This window comes from Budorcas taxicolor, chromosome 20, assembly GCF_023091745.1.
Source record: "Budorcas taxicolor isolate Tak-1 chromosome 20, Takin1.1, whole genome shotgun sequence".
In the NCBI taxonomy this organism is placed as follows: Eukaryota; Metazoa; Chordata; class Mammalia; order Artiodactyla; family Bovidae; genus Budorcas; species Budorcas taxicolor.
The window spans coordinates 73982415-74002411 of record NC_068929.1 but is presented as its reverse complement, the minus strand read 5'-3'; the positions used below and the strand labels follow the sequence as shown (position 1 = coordinate 74002411).

Genomic DNA, 19997 nt, shown 5'->3' with positions numbered 1-19997 from the left:
CGCTACTCCCCGTCGCCCACCCAGGACTCGCCACGCCCCCAGGGGCAGCAGGGCAGAGCTGGTCTGAAGAGCCCTCCCCAGGAACTGTGGGGCCCCGTTGCCCTCCCACTCGGGGGCTCTGCACAGACACAGGTATGTGCAGGCCCTGGGGCTCTCCAGGCTGGCCAGCCCCTGAGGGCACCAGGTGAGCCGGCTGTCCCTGGTGGGGCCCCAGGGCACACAGAGATCACTCACGGCGCTGTCGATGCCCAGGGTCAGCAGCATGACAAAGAAGACCACGGCCCAGACAGACGACAGCGGGAGCGTGGCCAGCGCCTCGGGGTAGATGATGAAGATCAGCCCCGGCCCTGAAAGCAGGCCCTCCGGTCACCCAGGGCGGACCTTCCCGGGCCCCTCCCCCGCCCTCCCCCGCCCCCGAAGCCGGCCCTAAGGCAGTGCGAAAACTGCTCTCCTTGCAAAGGCCTCCCTCCTTGAGTTCGGGGCCCAGGACTTGGGAGAAGGGAAGCCAGGTTCTGGAGCGAGGGCTCTGCTCCGTACCCCAGCCCTCGACCGTTCCCACACCCCGTGCCCCCAGAGGAGGGGGCCCAGGAAAGGAGGGGGCACACCAGCACGGAGAGGGTGGGACGGGCTTCCGGGGGGGGGCACCCTGTGCTTCCTCCCTCCAGACCCTGGGGGCCTCCTGGTTGGTTTCCTGTGCCTGCTGCTCACACACTCACACACACTCACACTCACACACTCACGCTCGCTGCTGCTTTCAGGCAGCCTACACGGTAGATGCTTTTCTGTGCCAGCTTAAGTGTGATCTTTAAAAGCCATGTGCTGTTACAGAGACGCCACAACTTAGCACGCCTTCTCCACGTGCTCCCTGCAACGCGGTGTGTTTCTGTCCCCTCTGACTGTCTCCGAGACACACTCCTGGGAGTGGGGACACAGGGGGCCACGCCAGCTCCCTCACCCCCAGTAGGTGGAATCTGGGTGGAGGTGGGGAGGGGTGGGAGTGGTCAGGACTCAGGCACTTGACTGCAAGTGACCCCAAAGTAAAGACGACCCCCACAGGAAGCTGCCAGTTGATCGCTGTCAGCGTTAGTTTCACAAGAGCCTCCGAGAGCTTGCTCGTGGACGTACAGCTTACCGCTTTCCTGGTTCCCAGTCCTCGGCGGGGCCTGGGTCAGGCACCAGCCGACGGGAACAGGAACGGGGCACTTACTGATGCTTCTCGAGAGCCAAAGGCCAGAGCCAGGCTCCACCTCCAAGATCTGTCAGGGGCCCTGGTGTTGACCTGGGCTCTGGGACTCCCAACACCCCGGGAAGGAGCACGGTTTCTGATGTGGGCAGGAGGGGCAGATGGTTTGAAAAGCCCTAAAGTCTAAGCGCCAGGAGCCTGGAAGATGCCCATCAGCTTGGTTGAACTAAAGCCAGTATCCTCACTTTCCATTTTTGCTCCTGGGTTACTATTTCCCCGTTTTCTTGAGAATTAGAGCTATAAATGACATTTACTTTGCTTTTCTGGGAAATGCATGAAGACGGTCAGCTAACTTTCAGGGGTTAATGGGGATTCTTGCAAACTACTGCTATTTATCATAATAAAGGGCAAAACCCAGTGAAAATGCAAAATGCAAAGGTGAGTAAATTCCACTGCTCAGACCTTATTTGCATCAGGTTCCCTTTCCTGCCCTTATTGGATTTTTTTTCCAGGAGGAAAGAGTGGACTGGAAGCACGTGGAGATTCATCTGGGTCCCCAGCTTTCCTGCCAGACGTGGAGGGGGTCGTCTGCCCGGCTCCAGACTCTGTTCCCTGCTTCCCAAGTGGGGCTCCCAGCACTCGACGGATAGACGGACGGGCTGACCCGCAGAGAGCTCAGGGCGCCGGTGGGGTCCGCCCTCTGCTCTCCTCGGTAACCCTCCTGCTCAAGAGTAAGAAGACCCAGGAGAGGAGCTTGTAGGGGGGAAGCGGGATGGTCTCAGAGGAAGGGGCTCCTCCAGGTGCAGGCGCAGGACAACCCTCAGGCCGGCGGGGCCAGCAGCGATTTGGGGCCCAGGTCCTGGACTGACCCAGCTCCAGACTGCCTCAGCCACGCCTTCCACCCAGGATCTAGCACCAGCAGACCTTCCCCCCGCACGGAATGCCCAGGGGCGCAGCAATCAGGGCCCCCCAGCACCCTGCTCTGGGCCGGGAATCCCAGTCCTCTCCTGCTGGCCCAGGCTGCTTCCCTACGTCACCAGTGCCCACTCCTCTGCTGCCCGCTCCCCTCCGCTGAGCCCTTGTCTGCAGACATTCCTGTCCGCGTCGGCTGGGTGAGCAGGTTGGGAGCGTGGGTCTCTGTTGCCACTGTGTGCCAGAGACCCCGGGGGTTTCTCCGCTATTACCCCACTCCCACGTGTATGTGCCATGGCCCCTGGAGGGCTGGAGGAAAAGCTTCGGAATAGAGTAACTGCTGGCGTCCAAGCCAGCCCAGCCTCTTTCTGGCTGACCACACCGAGGTCCGGCCATCTGTGCCACTTGGAACGACTCTGAGCCCTCAGCTGCATGTCCCCCACCAGGTGAGGGGAACCGGACCCTCGTCCTGCAGCCCGAGTGGCTTCCGTGAGGAGCCCTGGGCTGAGGGCCAACCTCGACCCGGCCTTGGCGTCCAGCAGGAGGGCCCGAGGGGGCAGGAGCTGGGAGTGCATGGAGGTGGTGGGCGCAGTGTGCCCAGGTACCCTGCTCTCCGCCGTGTCAGCTGCTCCTGGGAGGGGCCCTGGGTGCCCGTGCGCTTCCCTCTCAGCTTGCAGGGTAACACTTTGAGAACTGGGCAGCCTGGGAGCGGGCAAGTGGGGATCTCACCACTCACCATCCTTGGCCACGTCCCCGATGGGGACACTGTGCTTCTGGGCCATGTACCCCAGGAAGGAGAAGACCACGAAGCCGGAGGAGAAGCTCGTCAGCGAGTTGACGGAGGTGGTGATGATCGCGTCTCTGCAGGAACAAGACACGCTGTGCCAGCCCGGCCGGGCGCCTCTGCAATTTCCCGTCATTATTCGTAATTGGCTGTGTCTGGTGCTGGCGGCTGGGGGCGCTCCCCAGATGGGCAGGCCGGCCCCTCCTGTGACCCTGTCCTGGGCTGCCCTGAGGGAGGGAGGCTGGGACCCCCTGACAGTGGTGAGCTGCCCACCTGCACCCCCTGCTGAGCAGCTCTGGGCGCTGGCCACACCCTGGCCAGGTCAGGCCTCCAGTGACCAGCCATCTGCGCTTGCCTGGGGACCAAGGGGCTCCTGGGACTCTTGACTCAGCGCTGATGGCAAGATGATCCCACAGGCAAAGCTGGGCTCCGGTGGGCAGCCCAGGTGACCACGGGGTCCCCACCTTGACCCACAGGGCTGCCAGGCAGGGCTTGGAGATGCCTCCTGGAAACCTTGTTAAGATGCAGGTGCTGACGGGGTGGGTCTGGTGGGGCCCAGATGCTGTGTTTCCCCTACGTGCCTGGGGGTCAGGGCTGCTGGCCCAGGGACCCCACTCTGAGGGCCGAGAATTCAGAGCAGGGAGGAGGGGCTGCGGGGCCAGCCCTCCCGAGTGCCCGAGTGCAAGGACCCTCACAGACTCAGGTGGGCACAGGGTGGGCTCGGGAACCACTGTCTGGCCTGCCATCCAGATGCCACCCCTGTGTGGACCTCTGGGTAATGGTCAGTCTGGCCTTTCTGCTGCACACACCGCCTTTGTATTTTTAACCGCATTTTTATCCTCATGATATGAAAGAAAACAAACACTGGCTCAAAGGTCAAGGAAAGCAGTCCCGGAGGAAGCCCTTTCTCTGTCTTTAGAACGGGTTCGGGCCGGCAGGTGGCTGCAGGTCGCTCAGGTCCTTCTGGGCCGGGCAGCACCGGCTGGCGGGCTGCTGGGGCTCTGGGCACGTGGCACGGCCACGCTCCTGCCTGTCCTGGTGCTGAGTCTGGGGGGTGCTCCGCGGGGTCTGGGGCGCACCTGGGGCCCCCGCTCCCTCAGCGAAGGCCAGGTGGGGACACGCACAGGCCCTTCCTCATGGGAGACAGGGGTGAGGAGCCTGACCCCGGATGCTGGGAGGATGGGGTGGCCCAGCCGGGCAGAGCAGGGGCCTGGGGGTGCCTGAGAGGCCTCCTCCCAGGGAGGGGGCAGCATCTTCCTGCTTCAAAGCCTCCCTTAAGCAGGAATCAGTGTTGGCCTGTGGCTTCCCCATCTCATTTCCACGTGCGGTTAAGGGGCTGTAAGCACGGCTCCTGTCCCCTCCCCTCACCCAGGGGCATACCTGCCCGCCTGACGCCACAGGCCTCTCTCGGGGTGGGACTCACCGGTAGCAATTGTTGGTGAACTTATTGTAACTGGAGAAGGCGATGAGCACCCCAAGGCCCACGCCCAGCGAGAAGCATATCTGGATGGCTGCATCTATCCAGACCTGCAGGAGCGGAGAGACAGAGTGAGTGGCCCCCACCAGGAGAGGTCCCCGAGGGGAGACAGAGTGGGGTGAGCGGCCCCGTGGGGAGACAGAGCGGGGTGAGCGGCCCCGTGGGGAGAGGCCCCTGTGGGGGCACGGCCAGCCTGGGGAGAGGCAGGGTCATGGATTGGGCCCTCAGTGCCACAGGCTCTGAGGAACAGAGTCACACTTAAACTTGGCATCACTGTTGGTGAGCAAATGTCACCTCAGGGAATAACCCTGAGAGGGCCTGAGGAGAAGGGGGCTGTGTCCTGGTGCGGGACCTGGGGTTACTTATTGGGTCCACGCCCCAGGAAGAGCAGGGATTCCTGACGGAGCAGTGTGACGCTGGCACCTCCGTCCGCACTCGCCTCCCACCCTTCCTGCAGCAGCACACGGAGGACGCACGGGGGCCTGCTACGGCGCGCGCAGAAAGGCCCGCGGAGCCAGCGGTGGCTCCAAGCTCTGCACTCGCTGGAGGTGGCACAGGTGACATCCTGGGCGCCTGGCACACGTGACGAATGAGGCCGTGTGGCCGATACTGGACCAAAGCGCTATTTCAGACGTCGGACACAACCTGCTCGGGTCAGGGTGGTGCAGAGACCACCCTACGAGCCGGTGATGATGACGTGGGCGCCCCTGGGCCCCGCACAGCTTAGGGAGGCGATGAGGAGAACAGAGGACACCCGCCCTGGGAGAGCAGCCAGGCCCGCTGCCTGAAAGGTGGGGACGGGAGGGTCTTGGGGGCTGTTCCCAAAGTCCCTCAGCCTGAGATGAGGCCTGTGGGCCGGTTCCCCAGCTGTGACTCCAGAGCCCCCAGCTGGGGGCACAAGGTGGCTGACCTGAGCACGACCCAGTGAGGGGGCTGGACACGGAGCCCCTACACCAGGCCCTGTTGGGCTCAGTCCTTTGGGCAGCACTTCCAGAGCCTTGGGTCAGCCCAGCACCGAGGACAACACGACCAGGCTTTCCTGAGGCCTGGAGTGGCTGGGCGGGCAGGCTTCTGCAGGCAGGGGCTGGGGGCGCAGGGGTGGGGGGAGCTCCTGCCCCCTTGCAGTCTCAGGTCCTCTCAGTGGCCAGTGGTCACTCCAGAGCCTTTGCACATGTGGCCCACCCACCCAGAGGCACCTCCTGGCCATCTGGCCAGGCCTCTGCTCACCACTGCCCCAGGCCCCAGCCTGGGTCCTGCCCACAGCCCACCCTGGGACCCACTGGGCAGCTTCTTGGGGCTGACCCAGACTGGCCCTTTACTTCCTGGCCTCATTCCCCGCTGCTAGGATGGAGGCCACCCCCCCCCCCCCCGCCCCCATCCCAGGACAGCACAGTGTCTGTCCCAGCCCGGACCTCACCTGCCCGGCAGGGTGGCTCAAGAGCTGCAGATGAATGGCCAAGAGCCTGGACACCACCGAGGGCAGGGATGCTGACCCCAAAGGGGGTCCCCTCGTCCCCGTGAAGACCTACAAATGGCCCCCAGGAGATGGAGGTCCGTCTCTACGTCAGAGCAGCCCAGGGTCTGTGGTGCCAGGGACATGAGGAAGGACAGAGCTGATGGTCCTTCTGTCCTGACTGCTTGCTGGGCAGGCCCCCAGTGGAACCTCCAATCCCACTGGTCTGGGCCAGAAAGGACGCTGAAAGTCCAGAAAGGACTCTCTGCTGTGGCCTCCCCTGGACTGAGCTGCCACCTGTGAACCCCCAGGGGACAGACAGCCTGGGAAGGTGCTGGGGGCCTGCACCCCAATCTGAGCCAGCCCCTAACCACATCCCAGGGGAGTTAATGGGACCTACCCTCACACTTCCCAGCCCCCAGGAAGATGCCAGGGCCACTCAGCCTCTGAGGGAGGCTACCCTGAGCCTGGGGAGAGGTGCTCAGGGGACAGCCCAGGATGGCCACCAAGCTGGTGAGTCCAGCTCCTGCCTTGTCCTGGAGGTGATGGTGCGAAGGTCAGCCAGGACCCTGTAGGGGGGACAGGAACGGCTCTGCCCTCTGAGCTGGGGATGCAGGGGCCCGGCCTCTGGGCCCAGGGGCTCCCAGGAACCCAGCGGTTGCGCATGCTCTGTCCTGACTTTGTCCCTTCCTGCGCAAGCTGATGGGACGTTAGAGGAGGGGACACAGGGCAGCCCCACCCCTCACTGCCTGCCACCGATGTCTGTCATCCACCGCCCACTGTCTGCCTGTCTGCCGCCTGTCATCCATCCACCTGAACTCTGCTGTCTGTCTGTCTCATCCATCTGCCTAGCAACCTCACCTGTGCCAACCTCTGGTCTCCACTCCCTTCTGCTTCACAGACGCAGCTGTTCACACGGCTGATAGCTGTTCTGCACGGTCTTCCGCCCGACGCCTGACTCTTCTCTGATTTCCGGGTCATGCCCCACCTGGCCTTTGATGCCACGGCCACCTCCTCCCACCAGCACACCTCACCCACCGCAGGCTTTCCTGAGGATGACACTCCGCTGACCCACCGGCACCCGGGGCCCAGCCGTGTGGTGGGGCCCCGGGATCCCCACTGACCTCACGCTCCCCTAGCCGTCCGTGTCCGTCTCCCTTGGCTCCGTGGAGACACGTGTGTGGCTTTCGCAGTCTCACGGGTCCTCCGTGAGCTGCCTGGCGGGCTCTACGGCTGCCCTCCCCTGTGAGCTTGTGGGCCCATGGCCATGGCGCCTTCCTCTCTCTGCTGCTCAGTGTCTGCTCGGCAACTCCCCCTCCCCCGGGGCCCCTGGGGGCTCGGAGCCTTGCCAACTTCCCCTTCTTCTGCTCCCAATGCCCACCCTCTCCCCACTGTGGGACCTCCTCCTGCCCCATAAGCGCTGCCCCCGACTCACAAGCTGGCAGCGTCGGGGCCCCCACACCCGGCCAAGACTGCTCCACCCAGTGACCCAGCCTCCCCGGGCGGCTGTTGGGGCCCCAGGTGTAGAGAGCTGCTCCAGCATGGTCCACCTGGATTTCCAGTGGCCCCTACTCCCGCCAGTGACCACCCACCCCTGCCCTGCCACCTTCTCCTTCCTCCCTCCCTCCCCGCCCACCCCTCCTCCGCTGCCCTGCCAAGTCCTGGTATTTAAACCCAGACGACGTCGTCCTTTGCTGAGGAAACCTGCAGCCGGACAGCGGACTTCGTTTGTCCACGAGATGGTCACATCACCACCTTGTGTGGGCACCAGGGTGTCTGACCACAAAGTCTGGCGCCCCGAGGTGGGCCTGGTTCATGCAAGCCAGCATCTCAGCCCATCTCTGAGCATATGCTGTGGCCAGAGCTCGGGCTTCGGCCCAGCTAGGCGCCCACACCCTTGGGCACAGACTGGCGCCCCCACGCCCAGGTGCTTGTCTGAGGACCCAGGAGGGCTTCTCCAGGGAGTGGACAGCCCAAGTGAGGAGGTCAAGAGGCAGCTGCCCTGGCTTCTCCCTGCAGAGGCCGGGGTGACCCCTTCTCCTAATCCTCTTACCCTGGTCCCTTCAGCCCCATGCTGTGCCCACATGGTCCCTGCGCACCTGGACAGTGAACTCTGCTGGGCAGGGCAGGTCACCCCACGTGAAGCGTTTCCTGCCCAAGACGCAGAGAGAACAATGGCCCGACCTGCCAGCCCCGGAGGATGGGCCGTGAGCGGAGGGTGAACTCACCGAGGCCTCGCAGAGCCGATGGAAGTCCACGCTCAGGTACGCTCTGATGCCGTCCACGGCCCCTGGGAGAGTGATGCCTCGCAGGAGCAGCGCAAAGAGGACCACGTACGGCATGGTGGCCGTGATCCACACGACCTGGGGAGAGCACACGCTGTCCAACCACACCAGCCACTGTGGGCAGAGCTGGGCCCAGGGCACCCTGCTGGCTTGTGCTCAGACAGAGGGCCTTGGATTGGTAAGCCCAGTGTCTCGAACAGTCCCAGGATGCCAGCTCGGCAAATGCCCCCTGGAGCAGGCCTGCCCAGTACCCCCTTTCCTGTCTGTCTCTCCCAGGGATTGAAACAAGACAGCCTGGCAGGGAAGGGGCCTCCTGTCTGCATCTGGGCCACGGCTGTAGGCACGAGTGGCGGGATTTCCGACACGTAAAATTCGAGTGATTTGCATCTCGCTGATTGTGCAAATGTGTACCTGGGTCATGTGTGAAAGATGGACCCCGGGTCACGGGCGAGGCAGAGGGTAGCGCCACTGGCAGGCTTCCAGGGGCTGGATCATGACTGTGAGTGCCGGCCCAGGCGATGGCTGCGTTTGGGCCATCGTTGCTTTGGGCACCCAGACAGTGACTGAACTATCTTCATCGGCACAAATCTTTTGTTGTGACTCCCCTTGTGCTGAAACCATTCCTCAACCCCAGCCCCCCGCCCACTCCCCAGCTGGCGAGCCCCGCCCCTCACCTTCCCGGAAGTCTTCACCCCCTTCCACAGGCTGAAGTAGAGCAGGGCGACGACCAGCACCAGGCAGGAGGTGAGCTGCCAGCGGGGGGGGCCCAGGTCGTCGAGGCCGTGGCTCTCATGGAGGTGCAGCACACCGCGCCTGCAGAGGGAGGGGCTGCGGTCCCGGGGGCTGCCTCTCCACCCAGGAGCCGGCTGGCCCAGAGGACTGCTGCCCCCGCTAGGCACGGCAGCAAGGACCTGGCCTCACAGCCTGGGGACCCCTGTCCCCCACTCCAGAAAGGCCAGGCCCCAGCCCTAGTGGAGACACAGGCCTACCCTCTCTGTGAAGGGAAACAGGAAAATCCACAGCTACAGTTCAGAGTTCAGCACGCCTTCCACAGTGGCGGGCAGAACAAGGCGAGGGTAAGGGCGTGGGAGCAGGCAGGACCTAGTTGACACGCCCACTCATCAACGGCATGCACGCATGCATGCTAAGTTGCTTCAGTCATGTCCGACTCTGTGTGACCCCATGGACAGCAGCCCACTAGGCTCCTCTGTCCATGGGATTCTCTAGGCAAGAGTCTTGGAGTGGGTTGCCATTTCCTTCTCCAACCCATCAACGGCAGGATACACATTCCTTTTACGTGCACGTGGCACACACAGGGATAAACCATATACTGGGCAATGAGACAAACCTCAGGATATTTAGAAAGAATGAAGCTTTAAAATATACTAGTTCAGCAAGTCAGAATTAAGTTAGATGTCAATAACAGAAATATATCTAGAAAACCTCCCAATATTTCAAAATCGAAGAGCAAACTTCCAAGCATCTCCTATGAGTCAAAGAAGAGGTCACAAGGCAGACAAGGGGATACTTTAAACGAGTGAAAATGAAAACATAAAGTGTCAAACATGAGGGAGGCAGTTAAAGTGGTCTCTTAGAGGCTAGTTTGAAGCTTTAAATATATAGCTTTGCAACCAGTCAACCCTAAAGGAAATCAGTCCTGAATATTCACAGGAAGGACCGATGCTGAAGCTGAAGCTCCAATAATTTGGCCACCTGATGTGAAGAGCTGACTCGCTGGAAAAGACCCTGAAGCTGGGAAAGACGGAAGGCAGAAGGAGAAGGGGACAACAGAGGATGAGACGTTTGGATGGCATCCCCGACTCAACTGACGTGAGTTTGAGCCAGCTCTGGGAGCTGGTGATGGACAGGGAGGCCTGGCGTGCTGCAGTCCATGGGGCTGCAAAGAGCTGGACATGACTGAGTGGCCGAGCTGCGACAAGTGCATATTGGAAAGCAGGCGAAGGCGGTTTTACATTGAAGTGTTTATGGAGCTGGAGTCACATGCGGTTACCTTGGGGTTTCTGGAGTCAGCTTGTACTTTGTAGGACTCGCAGCTTTACAACTTTGTGACTGTATTAATAGCTATCTTGGCCTCTATGGTGGCCCACCAGGCTTTATACAGTGAGTTTAAATTCCAGAAAACCTTTCCGGACCTGACAGTCACTGGAGTTTATCTCAGGGAAACCCAGTCTTCACTGCTAGTGGAATCACCTGGGGGTGTTCCTGGCGCAGTTTAATAATCGATTGTGTCGTTACCGATCTTTGACTGCGTTGTAAACCTTCAAAGGCCGCACCTTTGTCCCGGGGTCACCTCCAGCTACGGTTGGACATCTGCTCCTGCTGACAGCCCTCCCCAGGAAGGGGCGGGCAGCTTTCCATCTCAACCCTTCTCTTCCAGACGGGAGTTCCAAGCAGACTGCCCTAGTCAGCTCTTTTTTAAAAAAAATCCATTTATCACATATATTCTTTCCTTTTGGCATTCTTAATAATAAATCACTGACTAGTCAGTTTTTTCCCCCTCTATTTTTCTTATCTGAAAATCACTTACATAAACCAACTTTTTCCAGACCTCCCAAACAAAACGTGAAAGTGAAGAAAGTGTCAGTCACTCAGTCGTGTCCGACTCTTTGCAACACCATGGACTACAGCCCGCTGGGCTCCTCTGTCCACAGAGTTCTCCAGCAAGAATACTAGAGTGGGTAGCCATGCCCTTCTCCTAAGTGTCCCCAGATGGCCTCACCTGGCACATTTCACACCTCTGACAGCTTCCTGAACGTTCTGAACGGCACCAAAATCCATCTTAGAACTGTAGAAAACAACCCAGCTTGGAAGCTTTGCTGCGGTTTCGTTGGTGAAATGACAAACCCAGCTCTAGTGAGAGCGCCCTCTAGACATCTGTGAGTGGTGGGATGGGGTGGGGGGCGGGGCCATCCCCAGGCACTTGCCCTTAGCTACGTCTGCTCTCCCGCTTCTGGCGCAGAGCCCCCTCCCTCTCTCCTTCTGGCCCCTTCTCTCCCATCACAGGCTAACACTGAGGTCAAGGCTGGGCCAGGTCCGGGCTCAGCGGGACGGCGGGGGAGCACACAGGAGCCCAGGCCTTGCCCTGTGGATGGGAAGCTCCTAAGTCTGGGACCCGCGGCAATGAGCCGGCGGGGGGGGGCAAGCTCCTCAAGGGCGGAGCGACTGCATCCTTTCCTGGATGAATCTACCGCCTCTTGCTTGCTTGTCGCTCTGAGTCCTGACCACACTCAGGTGACAGGGTACTGGGTCTGCGTTTCCCACGGGGATGCCCGCCCCGGCATCTCTCAGGTGGACCCGATGCGGCTGACCCCAAGTGGACCCCCATTTCCAGCCCTGCTCTGAAACCCACTGGCTGCTGCTGAGAGCTCCCAAGACCAGGCCCTCACCTTTGGAGCCCCCTCCTCCAAGCAGGCGGGCGTTCAGTGGCCCTTTGACCTCCCCATCAGGGACACCCCTCCCCTCCTTCCAGATGCCTCCACACTCTAATCCCAAACCACCAAAAGCAGTCTCTTTCGAAAAACTTAAACAGGTCTCACCGCACACCACCTGCGTGCTAGCCACGCTGTTCCTGGCAACTCCTGAGGAAGGCCCTGGTCCCCTCTGGCAGCCCCCCAGTGCCCCCCACCCAAACCCTTGGCACTGTGTCCCTGCCCATCACTGTGGCCTTCTGCAGCAGCTGGTCCTAGAGATACCTTCCCCACGTGGGGCCCCCAGAGCTGAGGACGAGACTCCGACTATCTGGACACACAACCTCAGACTCTAGACGTCCGCAGGTTCTGTGGACTCACTTGTCCCCTGGGCGGGGTCGTTCTGACACCCACACGACAGATACTCCCGGCTCCCGAGGGCTTGGTCCCGCCCTGCACACCTGGGGTCTCGCCCAGCTCCGCTGGCCCTGTGGGACAGAGCCTGCCCCTCACGGACCACCCCGGGCCGCCGGCTGCTGATTAAAGGGGTCCTCTGAAGCCCCTCTGCCAGCCGGGGCCAGGCAGCGGCTCTGCTCACACCCCCAGGCGTATGATCACCTCCTCCAGGACGGAGTTTGTAACTTTCACAGTGAGATGGCCCTCGTGTTTACGCTCATGGTTTCCTACTTCAAAGCAAGGTTTGAAATTGTGCCCACCTGCGATTAAGACCAGAATTATATTTTGGGCTGAGGTTCATTTTTCTGAATTGTTTGTGGACTCATTCCCACCTAGAAACACGAGCAGACTGTGCCCAACCGGGATTTCAGTCCCAAAGGAAGACCGCAGCCACCAGGAGCTTCAGGAGTCTGCGGCAGGCCCTGCAAATGTGCTTCTCAGGAGAAGTGGCCTCTGTCAGGACGTGGGGAAGGGCAGCTGGCCCGGGTTGGGGGGAGCCTGTCCGGTGCCCCTTCCTGCGAGGTCTTCCCCCAGGAGCGGAGCTGAGCTGCTGGAGGTGGGGTCAGAAAGAAGCCCCTCGAGAGCCCCGGGGAGCGGAACGAGACACAGGCCAGGGAGGCGCCTCCCCAGAGCCCGGGGGCAGCACAGGCCGGCGGGTGACCCCGGGCCGGCGCCCTCCCCTCCCAGGGACGTTGGCCCCGAGGAGACCCCACTCACTCGAAGTACTCGGCAGCGGGCGTGGTCCTCAAGGTGCTGTTGGCGCCTGAGCTGGCGTTGGGGGCGCGGGCGTCCGAGCAGCGCGGGCTGTTCCAGGTGTGGTTGCAGTGCGTCCAGGGCAGCTCGGTGGTGAAGGAGGAGAAGAGATAGTGCAGCGCCCAGGCGATGATGACGTTGTAGAAGAAGCCGATGTACAGCGAGATGAGGATGACCGCGTAGCCCACGCCTGGGGAGAGCGGCCCGTCAGCGCCGCCCTGCCCCCACCCCCACCCCCGGGACGCAGCTGCCCGGGGGCTTCCTGAAACCAGGCGGCGCCTCGAAGCACGCCGGGAGACGAGGCCCAGGGTGGGTCCCGCTGTCGGCACGGAGGAGGGGCCACCTCCTCCCAGCACCATCCGAGGCCTACCAGACCTGCATGGCCAGAAGGGGACACCCCGGTACAGCCAGGTCGCCTGCAGACACACGGAGGAGCCAAGGGCCGCCTTGGCTGCCCACCACCACTCACAGCCAGTCAGGGTTGCCCAGGCTCAAGTCACCTAGGGCCACCCTGGGTCACCAGGGCAATCTGACCCTGGGGTATCCAAGGCCACCAGCCAAATAAAACCATCAGAAAAATCCACCGCTACCCAGGGCCATCGAGGAAGACCCAAGGATACAGAACACCAAGTCCACGAAGGCCACCCCAAGCCACTCAGGGTCCCCCAGGGACATCCCAGGCCACCCTGCCAACAGGGCCCTGAAGGCTGCCCCAGGGTCGCCCAGGAATACCCCGTGTCTCCCAGAGCCAAACAAGACCACTAACAGTCACGAAAGGATGGCCAGGGTCTCCACGGCTGCCCCCAGCCTCCCGGGCTCATCCAGGACCAGCCAGGCCTCCAAGACAAGCCCCACCCAGCTGGGCTGCCTACAGCCACCTAAGGCCACTCATAGCCACCTCACTAACCATCCCTCCCCCAGGCCAGTCAGGGCAGACAAAGGCATCTGGGTCCACCCAACATCACCCAAGTCCATGCATGACCACCCAGAATCTCCCTGGGTCGTGCTTGACCACGCAGAGCCCCCTGGGCCTGTCAGAGTGCCCTGCGCAGGGTCACAAGACCTGGAATTTGGGAGAGTCGCTGAGGGGCTCCTGACCACTGGAGCAGAATGGAAGGGTGAGCAGTCTTTGGAGCCATGTCATCCTGACCGTGGTGGACAGCTGGTCTGCGGTAAGACCTCTGTCCTGTTCGGTGCTGGACAAGCACTGCTGTGTCCCGCTACTGTGGTTCAGTTTACCCAGCTCCACACAGACTTCTCTCATTTCCACATTCTTTCCCGGCTTTGCTGCTGGGACTGGCTTGGGCATCAGTATCCTGGAACCTCGTGGGCACGGCCCGGTCCTGCCTGCCTGTGGCCAGGAGGAGATTATCTTCACAGTGACTTTTGCAGGGAGCACGTTGGCTTGTTTCTTGTGGGTCTAACCCTCCTTGTTTGTTGTTGTTCAATTATTAAGTCATGTCTGACTCTCTGAGACCCCACGGTTGAGCACGCCAGGCTTCTCTGTCCTTCACCATCTCCCAGAGTTTGCTCAGGTTCATGTCCGCTGAGTCGGTGATGCCATCCAACCATCTCTGCTGCACCTTTCTCCTCCTGCCTTCAATCTTTCCCAGCATCAGGGTCTTTTCCAATGAGTACACTCTTCACATCAGGTGGCCAAAGTACCGGAGCTTCAGCTTTAGCATCAATCCTTCCAATGAATACTCAGGACGGATTTCCTTTAGGATGGACTGGTTTGATCTCCTTCCTGTCCAAGGGACTCTCAAGCATCAATTCTTTGGTGCTCAGCCTTCTTTATGGTCCCATTCTCACATCCGTACGTGAATACTAGAAAAGCCGTAGCTTTGACTATAGGGACTTCTTCGGCAAAGTGATGTCTTTGCTTTTCAATACGCTGTCTTGGTTTGTCATAGGTTTTCTGACCCTTAGGAGAAGCTAGATTCCTGCTCAGGACACTTCATTAAAACTCTCTTCCTACCCTGAAAGCAGGAAGAGAGTGCCTCCAGTTTGCTTATGCGCAGACATTAAACAGATCCAGTGCCAGGAGTGATCCCCCTGGCGGCTCAGCGGTGAAGGATCTGCCTGCAGTGCAGGAGCAACAGGAGAGCTGGGTTCAGACCCTGGCTCAGGAAGAGCCCTGGAGAAGGAAACGGAGGCCCACTCCGGTGCTCTTGAGTGGCAAGTCCCACGGACAGGGGAGCCTGGCGGGCTATATACAGTCCATGGGGTCACAGGGAGTCAGACACGACTGGAGTGACTTGCACACAGCACAGACAGGCCCTGGTGCACGGCCCCTCTCGGGAGACATGCTCAGTAGCAGCGATGACAAGATCTATGCTGTCCCTATCAAAGGCCTCCTCTGGGGTGGACCCCGTCCTTGGGGAATAACTTCTCACTGCACTTCTGTCCCCTGTGCTCCCCGGGAGAAGCTGGCTCACAGTGGACTCGCCCAGCAGCCGCAGAGTCAGGAAGCCACACGGCTTCCGAGCGCCTCTCAGAAGCTTCCTGGCCGTGAGCTGGCTGTCGGTGGCTGCTGAAAATCTCCAGAAGGTGACGACTCTGTTCACCAAACCCTCCGCTTGTGGCCTGGGGGACTCGGAGCCGCCTTTGACCAAATGCCAGAGCAGATCCAGCCCCGTGTCCCAGGGAGAGTGGCCTGAGCCTCTGGTCCTTCTGCCCCAGGGCTGCGTGCACAGCCAACCCCTGGGACGGCCAGGTTGCTCACGGTCACAGCAGAGTGACGAGGGCACCTGGGGCTGACGCGGCTCCCCGGGGACATGCGCTTTGCCCCTCAGCAGCAGCACAGCTGCCCGGAGGCAGAAGGGCAGCAGATATGGAAACAGAAGATGGATCGATAGACACGCTAAGTCAGGTAAGCGGGCGGATGATAGACAGCTGATACGTGACAGATGGACGAGGCAGACCCACGGAGAGTGATGGCCGGGCGCACAGGTGGGAGGCAGAGAGCGCTGCGGGTTGGACTGTGGCCTCCAACGTGGAAGAGTTTTGTAACCCCCAGTACTTCAGAATGTGATCTTACTGAAGGCAGGGTCTTCACAGAGGAAAATCAAGTCAGGGTGGGCCCTAGTTCACTGCGAATGATGTCCCCATTAACAGGGAAGCCTGGGCGAAGAGACACCCGTGAAGACGCAGGGAGAAGACGGCCCCCACGACCGCAGGAGCGAGGCTGGGAGCAGGCCCGGCCCCCTCTCCCCAGCCGCAGAAGGAACCAACCAGCACCCTTGCGTTCAGGCCTTGCAACTTCGACACAACAAACGTCTGTTATTTAAGCCACTTGGTTTGTGGCAGTCTGTATGGCAGCCCCAGCAAACCAGCACAGATGACAGACAGTAGATCACAGAACTACAGACAGGAGGCTGTGTTATCTTTTCTACTGTGTTAGCACTTTGACAAAACACCACCACCCAGGAACTGCAGGCTGGCTTCGCCTGGGAGCAAGGACACACGCTCGCAAACCCTCGGTCATTAAAAGGATGTGTCCAAGTGCCTAGACACCCAGCAAAGCAGCACAGAATACACACAGCTGTGGCTGACCCGCTATGCGATCACCCCAGCCACGCCCCGGCCGCGCCCCAGCCACGCCCTGCCACGCCCACACCACGCCCCTGCCCCATATCCCGCCCCTCCCCCCCACCCCGCCCCCGGCCCACGCCAGCCCACCGCGCACCCTGGCCCACACTCTGCCAGGCACGTGGGGCGTCCCCGCCGTGCCCCCAGCCACGCCCCTACCCCATATCCCGCCCCGCCCCGCCCCGCCCCGCCCACGCCCACGCCCACGCCCACGCCCCCGCCCCCCGCCCCCGGCGCACGCCAGCCCACCGCGCACCCTGGCCCACACTCCGCCCTTACCTCTCAGGATGGGGCAGATCTTCCAGACGCCTGCCGCCCCCTCTCTGTTGAACTGCCCGAGGGCCAGCTCCATGTAGAACAGCGGCACGCCGGCGACGACCATGAAGAACAGGTAGGGCACCAGGAAGGCACCTGGGGACGCGACAGCGCACTCAGCCTGGACCGAGGACGCGCCAGCCCGGTGTCACCCCAGCAAGCGCGCCGCCGTCCACGCGCGTCCCGGGCACGACCGCTGTCAGCCTTCTTCGAAGCTCCCTGCAGGCTGGGCCTCCTGCGTCTGTGCCTGGCTGCCGCTGTCACCGCACCCTGACACATCCCTCTGGGGACCGCCGCCCCCAGGCACGCGCAGCAACCGAGAGCAGAGCGGGCCAGCCAGGCCCGGGGCAGCTCTGCTCCTCACTGCTCTCCGCTCTCCACCTGCCCGGCCCTGGGTCCCCTCTCTCTCCTCAGTGGGGATGTCTGTCCTCGTGAGCCGTGGACCCTTGGGGTCCAACGCAGCCTGGCCCCCAGGACACCAGCCTGCCTCAGTCGGGGCTGTGGCAGCGCTCTCTGTTGGCAGGAGCCGCCCCCAGCTGGGGTCTCTCTGGGAGACGGCGCTCTGAGCACAGAGATTGGGGCCCAACCGGCTCAGCCGTCTTCAGCCGACTCGCTCTGCCCACGGGAGAGTGGTTCTGCCACAGCTCTTCCGGGGAGGGGCGGGGGAGGCAGGGAGACCCCACAGGGCTGCCTGTCTCGGGTCGACTTCTGTGCCTGCTCAGAAATGCCCAGCTGCTCATGGGTGCCCTGGCAGGCCCTCCCCAAGGAAGTTTCCTGAAGTCCCGAGTGCGAGGCGTGGAGTGACCCCGATGGGGTGGCAGCGTCTAGGAGACTCACGGGAAATAAGCACTGATCTAACCGGCTTCTCAGCTTGGACTCTGAGGGTGACCCGGGCCCATTTCTTAGTTTTCTGCCTTGAACGCAGATGGAGCAGTTCGAGGGCTGGGTGTGCAGGGGAGGTGGGGCCGGGGAGAGGAGGAGACACATTCCCTGGGCATCCTGGAGCTCCAAGCTCAAGGGCTGCCGCACACTTTGTGAGCACTGGGCGGGTCGGTCAAAGAGGCCGTTCTCCAGGCCTTGGAGAATTTTCTTTTCCAAAGTGAAGGCCACTTTGGGAAACAGGAGGCAGAGTCACAGTGCCGCCAGCCACGCCCCTGCTTTCCTGGCCTCAGCGTCCTCGAACGGACAGAACCGGTAGGGGATGAGACCGTTCTGAGCGCTACCGTGCAAGGTCCATGCGCCCCACTCCGCCACGTCCCCCCGGAGCCCGGCCTCCAGCGCCCTCGGGGCCCGAGGCAGGAGGGCAGGAGGCAGGTGGACAGACTCACCCCCGCCGTTTTTGTAGCACAGGTATGGGAACCGCCAGACGTTGGCCAGGTCCACGGCGAAGCCGATCACCGAGAGGAGGAAGTCGGCCTTCTTGCTCCAGGTCTCCCGATCCTGGGCCTCCGTGGGGCTCTGCGGGGGGTTGAGGAGGGTGGAGTTCGTGAGCTGCACCCCGTTTTGCTCCTTGACCAGGACGAGCTCCATCGCCTTTGGGCCCGTGGCGTTGGCCTCCTTGGCCGGAGCCGACGCGGAAGACATCAGGGCCACGGAGCACCTGCCCTCACTCATGGCCTCCTGGACTCCGGGACCCTGTGCTGCTGCCCTCTCGGTCTTCAGCCAGCGTGAAAGAGAAACACACACAGGGATGCACGGGCTTAGCAGCCCGAAGTGTGGTGCACCGGGCAGCGTGAGCAGGGAGGGGTGGTGCTCCAGACGCCTCTTCAGGGGCAGAACGCAAGCTGTCCCAGCACCTAAGGAGACAGAGCTGAGATGAGCAGATGACCTCCACTCCTCGTGGGGCTGGGAGCCAGGCCATGGGGACCTCAGACCCCTGCCCCGTTCCCCTCCCCCAGCCCATTCCATGACGGGCAGGGTGACGGCACCTCTAATGTGGTTTCAGTGATAACGCAAGAGGCTACCTCCACGCTCCCTCCACTCCCCCCGTAAGGTGATGATCTTCAAATGGTTTTCCATAGTCACTCTTCACAACAGTGCACACACAGTCTTTACACTCAGCAATCAAAGTCAGAAGCAAAATTTTAAAACCAGGGTCACCCACAGGAAGTCAAAGTTTCAAAGTAGCGATTACAAAAGTCTCCATCAAGGAACGGCTGCATGTCCACATCCACCGCGGCCCCGGGACGGCCCAGGCAGGGATGGGAGCTCACGGGACTAGTTCCTACATGGAGTGGCTTCATTTGGGAAATCACCTCCCAGTCACCTTCACGACTGTCTGGGTAGCGCAATCAGGGGGGATGGAAGAAGTCACATAGTCATGCCGGAGAGCAAGGTGGGCCCTCAAGGTCGTGGGCAGCTTCAAACATGACTTCTTCTGGCGTCTGGATGTTTCAACTGCACACGCTTGCAGGTGTGTGTGCGCACGAGCACGCGCACACACACACACACACACACACACACTGAAGAAGAAGGCAGCAGGAGGCAGCGGAAACGGGGTGACTTTCCTGTGCATCCGAGTTTGAACAGAAACTCACAACACAACTCATCACAGCACATTCCTGAGACGAATGAAAAGGCACAGAAGGGACCTGGGGGGAGGAGCAGAGGAACTGGCCTCGGCAGGGTCCAGGGGAGCAGGCAGGGCTCGAGCAGACCCCAGCGGACTGCTCTGACAGCGGCCCTCACAGTCGAGCCAGAGATCACCTGCTGGGGACTCCCCGGCTCGGCATGTGGGGTGAGCCCTCCTCATGCCTGAAGCCACAGCCTCACAGGCCAGCTTTGGGTACAGAAAGCAAAACGTGCTGCTTGGGCAGCGTGGTTCTGAGCCCAGGACAGAAGCAGAGCTGCAGTCTGCCCCTACAGCCAGCCTGGATGCCCAGAGCCTGCACACACCCCCACCTTCCTGGGCATCCCTGCCCCATCTTAGACTGCAAAGGCTAAGCCCTGCGAGGAGAAGCCACGCTGAAAGTTGCCTGGGGTTGGATCTGGGGGCGGCCCCCACCAGGCCCAGGTCTAGTTCAACAGGGAGCAAGCAGCCCCAGCCTCACAGGGCCAGCCGGGCAGGGAAGCCAGGGCCAGCCGCCCCCTGCCCAGTGCCCGCTCCTAGCCTGGGGCGGGGCAGGGGCAGGGGACACGGCGGGGGGCGGGGGGGCACACACAAAAGCCCCGCGCCCTTCTCGGGCTCACACCTCTCGGCCACCTCACTTTCAGATGGCCAGTTGCCCTGTTGCAGCGCTCTGTGCATCCCAACTGTCGGCTACTTTTACCTGTGGCCTGCCCCGCACCCCGCCCCGACGGTTCCCGCCCGGGCCCCGCGCCCTCGGCCTCAGACTTCAGGGGACGACAGTGCGCGGCGCG

General features: G+C 61.7%; 1 protein-coding gene across 1 annotated transcript in view; it reads right to left on the bottom strand.

Moving 5' to 3' along the window:
• Positions 1 to 18349, bottom strand: part of SLC6A3 (solute carrier family 6 member 3) — a 32927-nt gene extending 14578 nt beyond the window's left edge. The window contains exons 1-8 of the mRNA XM_052659175.1: positions 17966 to 18349; positions 16602 to 16733; positions 12696 to 12921; positions 8769 to 8907; positions 8038 to 8172; positions 4303 to 4406; positions 2832 to 2956; positions 235 to 347 (exon numbers count right to left, since the gene is read on the bottom strand). Of these exons, the coding sequence (XP_052515135.1) occupies positions 235 to 347; positions 2832 to 2956; positions 4303 to 4406; positions 8038 to 8172; positions 8769 to 8907; positions 12696 to 12921; positions 16602 to 16733; positions 17966 to 18251 (1260 nt within the window). The 5' untranslated portion in view covers positions 18252 to 18349. The remainder of the gene's footprint in view (positions 1 to 234; positions 348 to 2831; positions 2957 to 4302; positions 4407 to 8037; positions 8173 to 8768; positions 8908 to 12695; positions 12922 to 16601; positions 16734 to 17965) is intronic.
• Between the last annotated feature and the right edge of the window lie 1648 nt (positions 18350 to 19997).